The sequence below is a fragment of the Triturus cristatus genome, chromosome 5_2, assembly GCF_964204655.1.
Source record: "Triturus cristatus chromosome 5_2, aTriCri1.1, whole genome shotgun sequence".
NCBI lineage: Eukaryota > Metazoa > Chordata > Amphibia > Caudata > Salamandridae > Triturus > Triturus cristatus.
The window spans coordinates 961,994,697-962,009,746 of NC_140588.1; the positions used below are offsets into that span (position 1 = coordinate 961,994,697).

The 15,050-nt window shown below is 46.2% G+C and overlaps 1 protein-coding gene across 2 annotated transcripts in view; it reads right to left on the reverse strand.

The window, feature by feature from the left end:
• Window positions 1-15,050, reverse strand: part of COL4A6 (collagen type IV alpha 6 chain) — an 847,824-nt gene that overhangs the window by 309,748 nt on the left and 523,026 nt on the right. For both annotated transcript variants that reach the window (XM_085608162.1, XM_085608161.1), the window contains exons 18-19: window positions 9,116-9,185; window positions 487-597 (exon numbers count right to left, since the gene is read on the reverse strand). In XM_085608162.1, coding sequence (XP_085464288.1) covers window positions 487-597; window positions 9,116-9,185 — 181 coding nt within the window. The remainder of the gene's footprint in view (window positions 1-486; window positions 598-9,115; window positions 9,186-15,050) is intronic.

Genomic DNA, 15,050 nt, shown 5'->3' on the forward strand with positions numbered 1-15,050 from the left:
CATGCAGAGGTTTCTGTGAAGACTGCTTCACGTGAGCTATTCAAGTTCAATGAAAAAATACGTTGCACCTGAGATAAGTTCTCCTACTTACGTAGTATGCAGCCACAAACAGGCCACAGGTTAAAGCCGCAGGTGATGTGGTCTAGTGGCTAAATTGCCAACTGGAACGAGGGAGCTGGAGCCTAAACTGCCATTCATTCTTGGCCAAATTGTGTGACCTTCACCGCATCACTGCATCTCTAAAATGCTTAGTTTGCTTTTGTGGAAAATCTTACACCTCCATTACACATTTCCAATCAGCAGTTAAAAACCTGAGATTTGCACATTGAACTCCCTTCTGTGGCACCAAGAGCAAGCACCTGCAGATGCTGAAACAAGCATCCAAAAGTGGCTCCAGTGAGACCACTTCCTCTTCTTTGTGCTAAGGGCGACTGTTACATGGCAAACGGCATTGTTATGACACGAGACAGAAAATATAGGTCTTACCTGGAATGCCAGCTCGGTAGCCAGGTGGGCCAGGCGGTCCAGGTGGCCCACTAAATCCTTCATCTCCAAAAGGGCCTTTGAGCCCTGGATATCCAGGTTCACCAGGAGGCCCTAAAGACAGCACAGGTGGTAAGCACACAGGCCAGGAAGTAGAACGCAGTTCACAAAATGTGACAGTGACAGTGCTGAAATCCAGCGAATACGAACACAACTTTTTTAGTTCTGCATTGGTCAAGACCTCTTGTATTTGATAACAAATGATATGCTATGCGTACTTGCTTACAGGGGCTTCCGGTCTGCCCTTCATCCATTGGTCTTTGCTTCCACCCACCACGGATAACAGGATGGGGCACAGCGTTAGCCCACTCCAGCCACTAGTTTACGTGAGTGAGTGACGGCATTCTGTTCTTGCACAATATGTACATCAGCACAATAAGCAACCCCCTCACTGCCCGGAACTACAGGTGCAGTTTGTGCTTTCACATCACACGAAATATATCAATTATAATTTTAGACAATGCTTTACTTTGGCAGATCCCCCAACACTACTACTGAGCCACTAGTGTGTCTTAATAAAAAAACATTCACATAGAAAATAAGCATTGGAAAAACCAAAAGGCTGGCAGCCAAGGCAATGCCTATTGGCTATGGCATTATTAGGAGCTGCTTCTTTTCTCTTCACATGTCCCTGGCTTGCTGGCGAAGGCGTTGCGCGGTGATACATGGGAGTAAAGAGACTCTGACAAAGCATTTTATCTCTCTTCTCAGGTTTTCTATCGAAGGTGTTGTATGGCGAGCACATTGCATCCTCTAGAACTAAAACCCAATCACCGCGAATCAAAACTAACCAGACCTTTAGATTTGGCTTTAAAGTAAAACAGACTTTATTGCTGCTGAAAAATATACCCCCAGGATAACTCTGGTTAAAGTGCTCAAAATTGAAATAAATAAAGTGTTATCACTGAGGGGTGGGATTAGGAAAACATTTCTGTTCTTTAAGGGAACTGGACACCTTGTTTTAAAATTGTTTTTGTGAATATCAGATCTAATGTCCAATCCCGATGGATTATTTACTATTCCCAATGCAAGGTAAATGATTTTAGTTGTTGTAGTGTAAATGACCTGTATTAATCTAGGCAATCCAATTTTTAAATGAAACATCATTTGGGAATGGTCCTTTGCTACAGTAAGTGTTGGTTTTCAAAGTCTGTGTTCAGTGTGTGAAAATATGATTTTTCCAGGTCTTTCGTAATCTGTACATTACATGTCTGCAAATCTCTTGTCCATCAATCGATAAGGATTAGTTACTTACCTGTAATCCTAGTTCTCATCCAGGGGTATACTCATCAAAGTCATAATCTATGAATAATCCCCGCCCACGTGCGGGATCCCGGAGCATATAGAAAATACATATATATACATATATATGCATATGTGAAAACATATACAAGCAGCCTAAAATGTTTCAAACATGGCAATGCTGAAATTACATAGGTTTGCATTGTAGTACCCCCTCACCCATAAGGAAAAAAGGAAGCACTAAGCCAATTGTCACACAACAATGCTTTATTGCCATAAAGCAAACTTGTAATTGCAGGCATTTGCCTGTAGGCTGCAGTAGAGTATCAAGAAAACAAAGAAAACTGACACCTTGCCTTTAAGGCATTAGAGTAGGGGGACCGTGCCTTTAAGACTTGCAGGAGACCCCTTGCTCCCATGATGCACCACAGGTGACAGTTAGGTCAGTTCTTTTTGACGGTGCACTTGCACCTGAGTAGATCTGCAATCAATAAACAATAACTTGATGAGAAATGCTCGTCCGGGGAGGTGGGTGGGTCGCTTATGACTTTGATGAGTATACCCCTGGATGAGAACTAGGATTACAGGTAAGTAACTAATCCTTCTCATCCAGGGGATACTCATCAATAGTCATAATCTATAAATAGAGTAGCAAGTCCATACCCAAAGTCAAGCGGACGAGCAATATAGCATCTAGACCATGCATTAACATCACCTTAGCATAGCAGTTATGCAAACAAATTCCTCAAAGAGGCCTGCCCCACCTGGGCGTCGGCCTGTGCGCCTGAATCTAGACAATAATGGCGTGTAAAGGTATGTATGGATCACCATGTAGCCACTTTACAAATTTCAGACATGGGAACGTTGCGAAGGAGAGCTACAGTAGAAGCTTTCACCCTAGTAGAGTGTGCTCTAGGTCTAACCTGTAGAACCTTGTGAGACAGTTGATAAGCCAAGGCTATACAAGAGACAATCCATCTAGAAATGGACCTCTTGGAGGCAGCCAGCCCGGTATTTGTTGGACCGTAATTGACAAAGAGCCTGTCAGACTTTCTAAGCGAAAGGGTTTTGGCAAGATAAAATTTCAATACCCTCCGGAGGTCTAGAGAATGTAAGGCTCTCTCCGGAGGAGTGGTTGGCTGAGGAAAAAAAGTGGGCAGCGTGATCACCTGATTAATGTGGAAATCCGAGACCACCTTGGGCAGGAAGCTCGGATGAGTACGTAGCACCACTCTATTGGTATGGAACACAGTATAAGGTTCCTTGCAGCAGAGGGCCTGAATTTCACTTACCCTGCGGGCAGAAGTGATGGCTACTAAGAAGGCAGCCTTCCAGGTCAGATGCTGTAAGGATGCCTTATGAATAGGCTCAAAAGGAGCTCCCATCAACTTAGAGAGAACAATGTTGAGTTCCCAGGGAGGGGAAGGAGACCTCACTGGTGGAAATGCTTTCTTAAGCCCTTCTAGGAAATCTTTGACTACCGGCATCTGGAAGAATGAGGCCTGGGTAGGAGATTTTCTATAAGCTGTGATAGCAGCTAAGTGGACTCTGATAGATGTATACTTCAGACCTGACTTTGCTAAGTGTAACAAGTAGGGGAGAATAACCTGTTCCTGACCCGGGATTGGATCAAGGGCGTTATCTCTACACCAAATGTAGAACCTCTTCCACTTGAAGGCATAAGACTTCCTAGTGGAGGGCCTTTTTGCTTCTCGCAGAATGTTCATACAGTCTGCCGGAAGATCTAAATGTCCGTACTGGATGAGTTCAGGAGCCATGCCGTCAAGCCAAGAGAGGGGAGGTTGGGATGGAACACTCTCCCCTGGCTCTTGGTCAGTAAGTTCGGCAGGCAAGGCAATCTCCGGTGTGGCACCTCTGACAGCTGGAGTAGATCCGGGTACCACCACTGGCGGGGCCACTCCGGAGCTATCAGGATCATCCGCGTTCTGGTCCTGTAGTATTTCTGTATCACCGCTGGGATGAGAGGGAGAGGAGGAAAAGCGTACAGCAATGTCCGCGACCAGCTGATCAAAAGTGCGTTCCCCTGAGATCCCTGTTGGGGAAACCTGGAGGCGAAGACGCGGCATTTCTTGTTTACCGTGTCTGCGAAAAGGTCGATGTCCGGTACTCGCCACTGCCGGAAGACCTCTTGGGCGACGTCTTCGTTGAGCACCCAGTCGTGCGCTTCGACGAAGTCTCTGCTGAGGCCATCTGCCTGCACGTTCAGGGTCCCTGGCAGGTGAACAGTGATGATCGAAAGGCCTCTCGCCAGTAGCCATCTCCAAATGGACTGAGCGTCTAGAGATAGGACTCGTGATCTGGTGCCTCCTTGCCTGTTCAGTTAGAACATAGTTGTCGTGTTGTCTGTCTGAATCTGAACGTGGCTGGTTCGGAGAGACGGGTACAAGGATTTGAGAGCCAGATGGACTGCTCGTAGCTCCAAGAAGTTTATGTGATAACTCTGTTCGGTATTGGACCAAAGACCTTGTACCTGAAGCTGGCCCATATGAGCACCCCAGCCCTGCATGGAGGCATCTGTGACCACTGACTGTGTCGGAGGCGTCAGATGGAAGGGGACGCCGTGAAGCAGATGGGAGCGTTTCATCCACCATCTGATGGAGTCTTTGGCGGCTTGGTGAAGAGAGATCCGTTCTTCCCAGCGACCGGACCTCTGAGACCACTGATCCTCTATTTCTTGTTGAAAAGGACGCATGTGAAGACGTGCGTTGGGTACAATGTAAATGCACGAAGCCATCGACCCCAGAAGTGACGACACTTGCCTGGCTGTGGGGAATGTAGTGTCGAGAAGTGCGTGGCATTTCTGAAGCATGGATAATAACCTCTCCTCCGAAGTCCAGAGAGGCGCCCAGGTAATGAATCCGCTGAGTGGGATTGAGGACTGACTTTTTGTAGTTGACCTGTAAGCCCAGCGACTGAAGCAGATTGAGGCAGAACGAGAGATGGCTCTGGAGTCGAACAGGAGTGGAACTCTTCAGGAGCCAGTCGTCTAGATAGGGATAGACGAATATCTTCCGCTTGCGGAGGAAGGCAGCTACCACCGCCATACACTTGGAGAATGTCCGTGGGGCGGATTTGAGACCAAACGGCAGAACTCTGTACTGGTAGTGTTGACGAGAGATCTGAAACCTGAGGAATTTTCGATGTTTCACTGAGACAGGGATATGGAAATAGGCATCCTGTAGGTCGATGGCACACATCCAGTCTCCCTGGTGAAGATGCGGAAAGATTTGATGAAGGGATAGCATTCTGAACTTTTCCCTTTTGACAAATCCGTTGAGCAGACGCAGTTCGAGAATGGGTCTGTACTCTTTGACTACTCCTCGTTTTTGAACTAGAAAATACCGGGAGTATACTCCTTGATTTCTTTGTAGGGGAGGTACTTCCTCTATGGCGTTATTGGAGAGGAGAGTAGCTACTTCGTCCAGTAAAAGCCGATTTTGAATTTGAGGAAGGTGCTGCCTCTGTGGGGGTACTTGCAGAGGGGGAGACTTGAACCTCAGCAAGTAGCCATGCTGTACAATATTCAGTACCCATTTGTCTCTTGTAATGGCTTCCCACCCTTCCAGGTGAAAACTGATACTTCCTCCTACCGGAGTGGCGAACGGGCGCGGAGGAAGTAAGATCTCACTGCTTGGAGGGCTGTTTGGTGGAGGACTGTTGCTGCTTTGCGTTTCCTCTACCTCTGCCACGACCCCTTTGTTGGAACTGGGGCCTCTGCTGGTTCTGAGAGGACCATTGGGGTGTTTGAACGCGCTGATGAAAAGCGCGCTTGTCGCCCTGACGAAAACGCCTCCGATATTCCTTGCGCTTTTCCAGACCAACAGCTTTAACAGTGTCCATCTCTGTTTTCATCTTGTTCATTTGGTCATCAGTGTGAGCCCCAAACAAGGATGACCCGTTAAAAGGCAGATTAAGAATCTTCTTTTGAGCATCAGGCTTGAGGCCCGTTATCCGCAGCCAGGCTGAGCGCCGAGAGCCTACGCCATGAGAGTAGCCATGTGCGGCGAGGTCCGAAGCATCCGCAGCCGCACTTATGATTTGATTGGCTACAAGCCCACCTTCAAGGAGAATTTCATTGAAATCCTGTCTGTCTTCCCTTGGCAGTTTATCAGCAAATCTGGAGAGGGAATCCCAAAGTGCGCGATCATAACGCCCCAGAAGGGCTGAAGCACTAGCCACCTTCATGTAGGAAGCAGAAGTGTTGCACATCTTCCTACCATACGAATCCATCTGCTTACTGTCTTTTTCCAGGGGGACAGAAGAGGAGACAGACGCAGAATGGGACTTCATGGCAGCCGCCACAATAACTGAGTCCGCTGGCGGGTCCGCTCCCAAGAATAAGGGATCCTCTGCCGGGGCCTTATATTTCTTAGCGATTCTTGAAGGCACAGAGCCTACCGTAGCCGGAGTAAGAAATGTGGCCATAGCTGGCTCCAACAGTCCTGGCACCAATGGCAGCAAAGGTCTGGGTGCTAAACGGTGATGTAACATGTCAAATATAATTGATGTGGGAGCCAGAGGGGTGTGCATCGTGATATTCAATTTCTGCGCACCTCTGCCCAGAACGTCAGAGAAAGTAGCGATGTCGTCAATAGGAGACACTCGTGATGGAGGTGTAGAGGAAAAGGTCGTTGAATAATCCCAGACCGAGGACCTTGTGGAGGAAGACCAGGTGGGAGATCTAGTGCGTCGCCTCTTGTGGGGAAGATCACTGTGATGGGCCCTGGACCATGATCTGTGTTTAGAAGGACATCTTGGCCTTCTGTGAGAGGAAGGGCGATCCCTGGGTCGTGACCGTCGTGGAGAAGGTGACTTTGGTCTGCCGGGAGGAGACTTGCTTCTATGCGGAGAAATCCTGGAGGGAGAGTACGTGCGGGAATAGTCCGAGCCCGGACTTCTGCAGTCACCTGTACCCACATTCTCCAACCAGCGAGGTGAAAGACCAAACTTCTCTGGTGTCTTAGGTGATTTCTCCGGAGAGATCTGCACAATATGAAGACCTGGAGATGATGAGCGATCTCCTGATGATCTAGATCTGGTTCTAATCCTCTCCGTGGCTACTGCAGGTCTATCCTTCGAAGTCGAACGTCTCGACGTCGATGATGTTTGTGTCACCATCGGTTGCTCGGAATGCCGCTCCGCCCTCGACGGAGGTCTCGACGCCGATCGCCTACGGCGTTGTGGAGACCTCGACGTCGACCTTCGTCGTCTAACCGGTGACTTCGACACCGACCTTCGTCGCCGAACGGGTGACTTCGACGTCGACCTTCGCCGGCGAGCTGGTGACCTCGACGTCGACCTTCGCCGTCGAGATGGTGACTTTGACGTCGACCTTCGACGGCGGTCCGGTGTTCCATGACGTCGAGCTGAGGATGATCTTCCCGACGTCGAATGCCTTTACGTCGATCGACCCACTCGCGGCGAGACATACGTCGTCGCAGCTCTCGACGCCGGCCCCCTCGAAGGCGGCGGAGAATGTCTCGACGTCGACAGAAGCCTCGACGTCGACGGAGACTGTCCGGATCTCATCGGACTAACAGCCTTCGAGCCCGAAGGGCTGTGCCTCGACGCCGACTTACTTGTCTGCGGCGGAGAATCTCGACGTCGACATGAATCCCTTGACGCAGAAGTCGTTCTGGATGTTTTAGACAGTACCTTCGACGGCGAATCTCCTGGAACCTTGGTCTTCCTGGGGTAAGGAGAGGTGGTATGTCGCCGTTTCTGAGGTCGTCTAGCTGAAGAAGGTGGTTTTAAGGAGGAATGGTCGCCTTCACGACGGCTTCTTTCCTTCTCCAGCTGGGCATGCAGCTTAATGCGCTCTCTATCGCGCAGAGTGCGCCTGGAAAACTTCTGGCAGTGAGGGCACCGGTCAGGATTGTGTGAAGTTGGCAAACACACAATACACACAGAGTGTGGATCCGCCAGTGCCATCTTATTGCCACTGGAAGGGCATTTCCTGAATAAAGCAGGCATACCATTACAACGCATAGTACCCCTACACTATCCAACACTTACCTTACTGTTGATCTCCCTGGAGTTAGAATAGTAATTTTTAACCCCTACACTATCCAGCACTTACCCTACTGTTGCACCCCCTGGAGTTAGAATAGTAATTTTTACCCCTACACTATCCAACACTTACCCTACTGTTGCACCCCCTGGAGTTAGAATAGTAATTTTTACCCCTATACTATCCAATACTTAACTTAAATGCAATTTAACGGTATGCGTTGTAATGGTATGCATTGTAAAGGTATTATGCGATGTAATAGAATGCGTTGTAAAGGTAGTTTCTAAAAATGCGATGTAGTGTCATGCGATGTAATGGAATGCGTTGTAAAGAATGTTGGGATGTAAAAACTGTGTTGTAAATGTATGCATTGTAACATCATACATTCGTGCGAAAGCCATCAATTGGACCAGGAGATCTACTGTTTGAAAGTGTCTATTATTTTGTTGGTGTGTGTTTGTGTGTGGTTAGTTGACAGCGCTTTTACTATGTTAACTTTCAAAATTGGACGTGCAGGTTAGTGTGAAGGTAAAATGAGTTTGATCTGTGGTGTTCTGTGTATTTGACTATGTGCACCAAATTATTTTCTGTCTTTTCCTAGATTGGCAAAGAACGTTTTTTCCACACTCCACAACAGCATAGTGCTTCTTGCATATGCAACCTAGGACATGTCATCTAATGTACTGCTGTTCTTGTGGAGGTGTGCTATGAACCAGCTGGAGTCGGAGTCAGGCGGGCATCAGTGGCAAGAATGAGCTTGTATAAATAAAGTGAGAGACAAAACCTGAACCAATAAGTGTTGGAACACCACAACAACAGAGAGCTGCAATCTGAACAGTAGACACAGAGAATATATTTGTTTATTGAAATAGGCTTTGTAGAATTGCTGAAAACATTAGCAGTAATGTTGCATCAGTTCTGATATCAAATATAGAAATTATAATCTTTGATAAATTCAGCAAAAGATCAATAACATTCTTTCTAATTGACAAACCACTGTCAGTCAACCAAGTATATTAGAGAAATATCCAGTGGAGTAAAACTTCAAGATGCACAAAAAGGTAGGCAGACTTTGGCCTGGTGAAATTATGCCAATGGATATTTCCCGCCTGCACTGCAGCTGCAGTTGTAGGTGGCGAAATACCTTTGGACAGAGCTGGAAGGGCAGCGGGGGCCCACAAAAACAAACAAGAAATCTGCGGGGAAAGCACCGGTGTCCAGAGTGTGTTGTTGTGTACCCAAAATGTCCACAAATCACGTTCAGGCAAATACAAAAACAATAAATAATTTAAAATGCACCTGTGATAAATCCATTGTCTTCCTCGTAGAAGGTAGGTGGACCTGATGGGCCAGGGTCTCCTTGTTCACCCTGAAATGTGAACACAGAATGTGAACATGTTCTAACGAAGTACACAACATGAACACGTAGTGATGCTGTAACTACAGAGATGCAGTGGGACATGAGTAATATGGATTGTATCACAGTATATATATATATATATAAATATATATATATTCACTGAAAAAACCATAGGTTTCACACAAGTTATAGTTAGCTGTACATTTCACTCGTAAAAAACCAATGAAATTCCCCCGTTATAGTTAGTGCAGGCAACTATAACTCACGCGACCGCAATCCTCTGCTGATGCTAATACTGTATTTAGACACTTATTTGCCCATGTCTTCTTCCATTAAATTTTAGCTATACATATATTACAAATATTTTTTTTTCATAAAGACACATATGTCATCAGCAGAGGATTGCGGTCGCGTGAGTTATAGTTGCCTGCACTAACTATAACGGGGGAATTTCATTGGTTTTTTACGAGTGAAATGTACAGCTAACTATAACTTGTGTGAAACCTATGGTTTTTTCAGTGAATTTGCAAGGTTTTTTAAATGCTAATTCCTAACTATAACGTGTGTGAAACCTATGGTTTTTTCAGTGAATTTGTACGTTTTTTTAAATGCTAAGTTACTTTACGCCATTCGTGGCGTGCGCGCCCAGTTAACGCAGTTTGTTCCGTGCGCGCACGGTGCGCTTTGCGTACCGTGCGCGCACAGTGAGCACGCGGTGCGCTTCGCGCACCGCGCGCCCACTTTACGCAGTTAGTGCCGTGCACGCACGGTGGTCACGCGGTGCGCTGCGCGCGCCGCGTGCCCACGTTACGCGGGATGGGCCATGTACGCACGATGCGCTTTGCGCACCGTGCGCACATGGGGGACATATTATGCGCTTCGTTGTGAAAGGTATTCATTTGTACTTTCCAATTACTTATATTCCATGCACAAATGGTGCCCTTTGGGCACCATTTGCGCACGGGGTGGGGATAGTGTGGATAATTGTTTTTTTTAAAATAATTTTAACCGTACGCGTATGGTAAGCGTAATCGGCGATTTTTCGAAAATAAATAAAATTGGTTTTTTGGGCTTGGGGGTTGTTTGGGGACACCTATATCGATGCTGGCTGGTTAAGAACTGAATATACTGCCCCTTTAGATGTTTTTTGTCTTTGTTTTTGCTGCCCCCCTCAGAGTGCGAGAGAGAAAATGGCGGCCGCCGCTTCCTGGTTTCGACCGATTCGAATGTTTACTTAGATCGAACAGCCAATCAGAATCACGCTCGCGCACGTCACCGTACGCGTACGGTAAGCGCACCGTAAGCGCACCGTAAGCTGGCTCAGATATATATATTGATTTAAAGGCTATTTTCTCAGAATCTACTGAACAGATTTACACCAAACCTACAAAAGGCACTTCCTTGACCTGTAGACTACCTCTCTGCCAAATTTCAAGGAACTCTGTTCAGCCGTTCGGGCTGTAGCTGTGTCTAAAGGTCCTATGGAAAAATGCATGGGAAAAACACGTTTTGGGACCCCCCTTTTATCTCAGCCCCCGCTTGACGAATCACCCCGAGACTTTCAGGGTAGGAGCGGAGCGTAGCGCCCCACCTATTTTGAAAATTTCGCGAGGATTCGTCGACCGGCGCCAAAGTTATTCAAAATAGAATGTTGCGGTTTTCCTATGGAAACAGGGTCCCAACTATAACTACCTACTGGCGACTGCCAGTAGGTAATATATATATATATATATATATATATATATATATATATATATATATATATATATATATATATATATATATATATATATATATATATATATATATATATATATATATATATATATATATATATATATATATATATATATATATATATATATATATATATATATATATATATATATATATATATAATTTATTTATTTATTCATTTATTTTATTTGAAAGGTTTTATATAGCGCTGGCTAGACCCGGGGGTATCAGAGCACTTTACATGTGCAAAGACAGGGTTACAAGAGTTGTTCAAGGGCACAGTATAACAGTGATAAAAAAACAACACTCCAATTCAATGTGCAAAGACAAGAATTACAGAAAAAGTTCTAGGGTACAATATAACGATAAGTAAATACCAACACTCCAATTGAAGACTAATAAATAGATATACAGCTAAAGCAGATACATTTATATATATAGTGGCTGCGGAGGGAACAGGATTCTGGGCAGAGCTGTAAGTGAGGCAGGAGCTAGGGACAGATATGGGGGAGGAAACCATGTTTGGGGGAGAAGGGGGATTGGTCAGCTGGGTGGGGTGTTGAGAGGAAGGAGGGAAGGGGAAGAGGAGTTAGGGGGTTGAGGGTACAAGGGGGAGGGAGAGGGTTGGAGAAGTGATAGGGGAGAGAAAAGGGGAGGCGGGTGTGGACAGAGAAGGTACGTAGTCCGAATTAGGGACCCCAGTATTTGCAGAGGAGGTGCAGTTTAAGGTCTTTTTTGAAGGCAAGGTAGGAGGGGTTGCAACGCAGTTCCTTTGGGAGGGCATTCCAGACGATCGGTGCGTTTCCAAGAAGGCGCGAGATTGAGTGGTTTTCTTTTTGAATATGGGGGGGGGGGGATGAGGAGGAAAGTGTTTGTGCTCCTCATCGTTCTGGATTCACACGCTTTTTTGAGTTTATTTGTGAGGTACAGCGGGGCATTCTGGTGTAGGGCCTTGTGTTATGCATGCTGTCTTGTAGGAGGATCTACCTGCAACGGGAAGCCAGTTAAGAGCCTTCAGGGCTGGGGAGATGTGGTCAAAGCGTTTATAGTCAGTGATGAGCCTGGCGGCCTGGCCTGGTGGAGCACAGATCTGAGAGGGGATAGGTGGACTTTGGGGGTTCCTGTGAGGATGGCATTACCATAGTCGATTTTAGAGTACCAGCAATTAGACGACCCATTTGAAGTCTTCGGGTGGGATGAAGGGTTAGATTTTCTTCAGGTGACGGAGAGTGAAAAGTGCTCCTCTAGCCGATTTGTTTATGTGGTTGTTAAAGGTAAGATTTTTGTCAACGGTAATACCAAGTGATTTCACTGAATTGGACAATGAGAGCAAGCAGCTGAGAGCATTAAGGTCAGAGATCCAGGTTTGGATGGGGAGTCGGTTGTTTTTAGAGGAGAAGAGGATGGTTTCAGTTTTCTTAAGATTAAGTTTGAGATGGTTGGAGTGGAACCAGTGTTGGATTTTGTTTAAGGTATGGTTAAGATGAAGCACATTGATTGCAGCTTGTTTTAGAATGGTTAAAGAGAGAGGGGGAGAGAATAGAGCCTTGGGGGATGCCAAGGGACACCGAAGAGGGGTCCGATAGACAGTCATTCATTTTGATGTGTTGTGTTCTGTGACTGAGAAATGAGGAGAACCATTTAAGGACCTGACCACAAGGCCAAAGAGGGGCTTGAGTGAATTGAGTAGGGAGTTCTGGTTGACTGTATCAAAGGCAGCCGAGAGGTCAAGGAGAATGAGTAGGCAGGATTCACCGTTGTCAAGAGAGGAATGGATGTCATTGATTATGTTTAGCATGGCGGTTTCAGTGCTGCAGCCTTTTCTGAAGCCGGATTGCAAGGGGTCTAGAACGTTGAAGTTGTTAATGTGCTTATCTAATTGAAGCAAGGCACATTTTTCCAGGGCTTTGGAGAGGAGTGGTAGGTTAGATATAGGGCAGAGGTTGTTCAGGTCATTCGGGTCTGCGGTGGGATTTTTAGGGATAGGCGTGACTTGACAGAGTTGAAGTGAGTCTGGGACGCAGCCTGTGGAGAAGGATGTGTTGATGATATTGGACCAGTACGGGGCAATAGTGTGGTTGAGATTCTGGATAAGGCTAGAGGGGATAGGATCTTTGGTTTGTGAGGGTGGCTTAAGTTTGGCGATGATGTTAAATACTTCGAGCTCGGTCACGGGGTGGAAGTTAGTGTGGAAATGTGGATTTTCCTGATCAGTTATGTCCCCTATCTTGGACCCCAACGGTTGTATATGCATGTTACAAGTACATGTATGTTCCCTCCAGTTCCAGTTTCTAAGACGCAAACATATGTGTGTCTACCGTCAACATGTTCTCTGTCAGATCCGCCATCAATGGGCTGGATATTCGATTCCTAAGTATGAAAGGCCACCGACTTTATATGGCTAAGTTACTCCATTTTTACAGTTCAGGCGAGTAGGCCCGATTCTGTCCTCAAAGCCTTTCCCTGCTCTCTGTCTCTGACAGCTTCAGCTTGAGCTCGCATCTGTATCCATGAACTTTGTCCTACTCCCTGTGCAGCTAACGGTGCCTGCCTCGGCCAGTTTTCGCCTGTCTGCCAAGAAGTTGTATTTCACCTTCGAATTATCTATTTTGCTCTTCAGCCGATGCATTCCTGTCCAGTGATTTAGGTAAACATTTCCTTTAGCTCACAAGCAAAGGACTCAGCCTTTCCGTCCTCCTGCAAGTGATTCATAGCCCTGTTGCCATGGAAAGTTTTCTGCCCCTCGCATCTCATATAGACACTTAGACGCTTGTACACGCACACAGTCAGTATAGAATAGATTCTGTCCGAGAGTCTCTTCCTTGTGGATAACATAGTTCTTTAAACATAGGATGTTAGATATGATTTGGGATTAGGATGACTTGACCCCAGACTTCTCGTCTCCACATGTAGAGCTAAATGTCAAGTCCCCTTCACCCCCTAGTTACACGTCAATTACACGTCATGCTGCCGCGCGCGCATCTATGCCAAGTATTATCTTATAGATCCACCTATGTCTGATAATTCTAACCAATCATGTTTCTTTTATTCCTTATTACGCCTAGTTTCGATTATGTCACTGTCACGTCATTTTTCTTATCAAATGTTACGCCTTCTACATTCGTTTCATTGTAATGTACTTATTATAAAAATATATGTCTGTTAATAAATTATTGTACTTCACTTCCTGAACCTTCGTGGTGACGGAACCTGAGGGCCGCGACTCGAGTCGGCCATTTTGAATGGAATAAAGCCCATTAGAAACCTCTTATACCACGGATTCTGCCTCTTGTTATTTTGAGCTATTTACTTTAATTTAAGATTCCGCATGAAATTCAGTCCGGTAATATTTATTTTATTTACCACATAATGGCGCCCGAATAGGGACACTTTCTCATCTCACGCGCCGGCGGTGCGTTGCAGGCCCGGTCTCCTGCCACAGCTGGACGGACCATAAACGCGTACCAGCAGGATTTCCTGTAAGCTCCCTCCGGTCAAGCGGGGGCGACTGAGGCTGCGATCAACCCAGACGAGGCGGTGAGAAGTGCGAAGTATCCCGACCAGAGCCTAGCTGAGAGAGCAAGATCCGAGGTATACAGAGGCCCACCAGGTTTTCCGAAATTCCGACGTCCAGAGGGTCCGATGTCCGCAGTTATCGAGTCCTGTCCATTCTCTGAGGCCTTCCGTTTCAAGGAGCTACTCGGTGAGTACCATCGCCGGGGAGGCGTGTTGACGCGCACATAGGTTGTGCCGGTCAAGACGGATTTGGGTACACAAATCCGGTCTGCACTGTTTAGCAGTGTATATGTACTGTTTAGCAGTATATCAAGTATTCCGAAGTATTCAGTTATTGTCAAGAATTCAGCGTGGTGATTAGTTAGGCAGACTGTCATCATTGTCGATCATTGTTATAATGTTTAATGTTTAATGTTTAAAGTATTCAGAAAATGTCTTGCATATTGTGGTATGAATGACTGTTCATTGTTCACTGTTCATTATTGTGTTTCTCGTATTAAGTAAGTTCAAGAGTAAGTATCAGATCAGTTGTTAATATGCCGCTCTTCTCGAAGTTAAGACAGATTGCCACCAGAAAAGGGGTGCTTGAAGAAGCAGTTCCTATTCCTCCTAGAGACACTC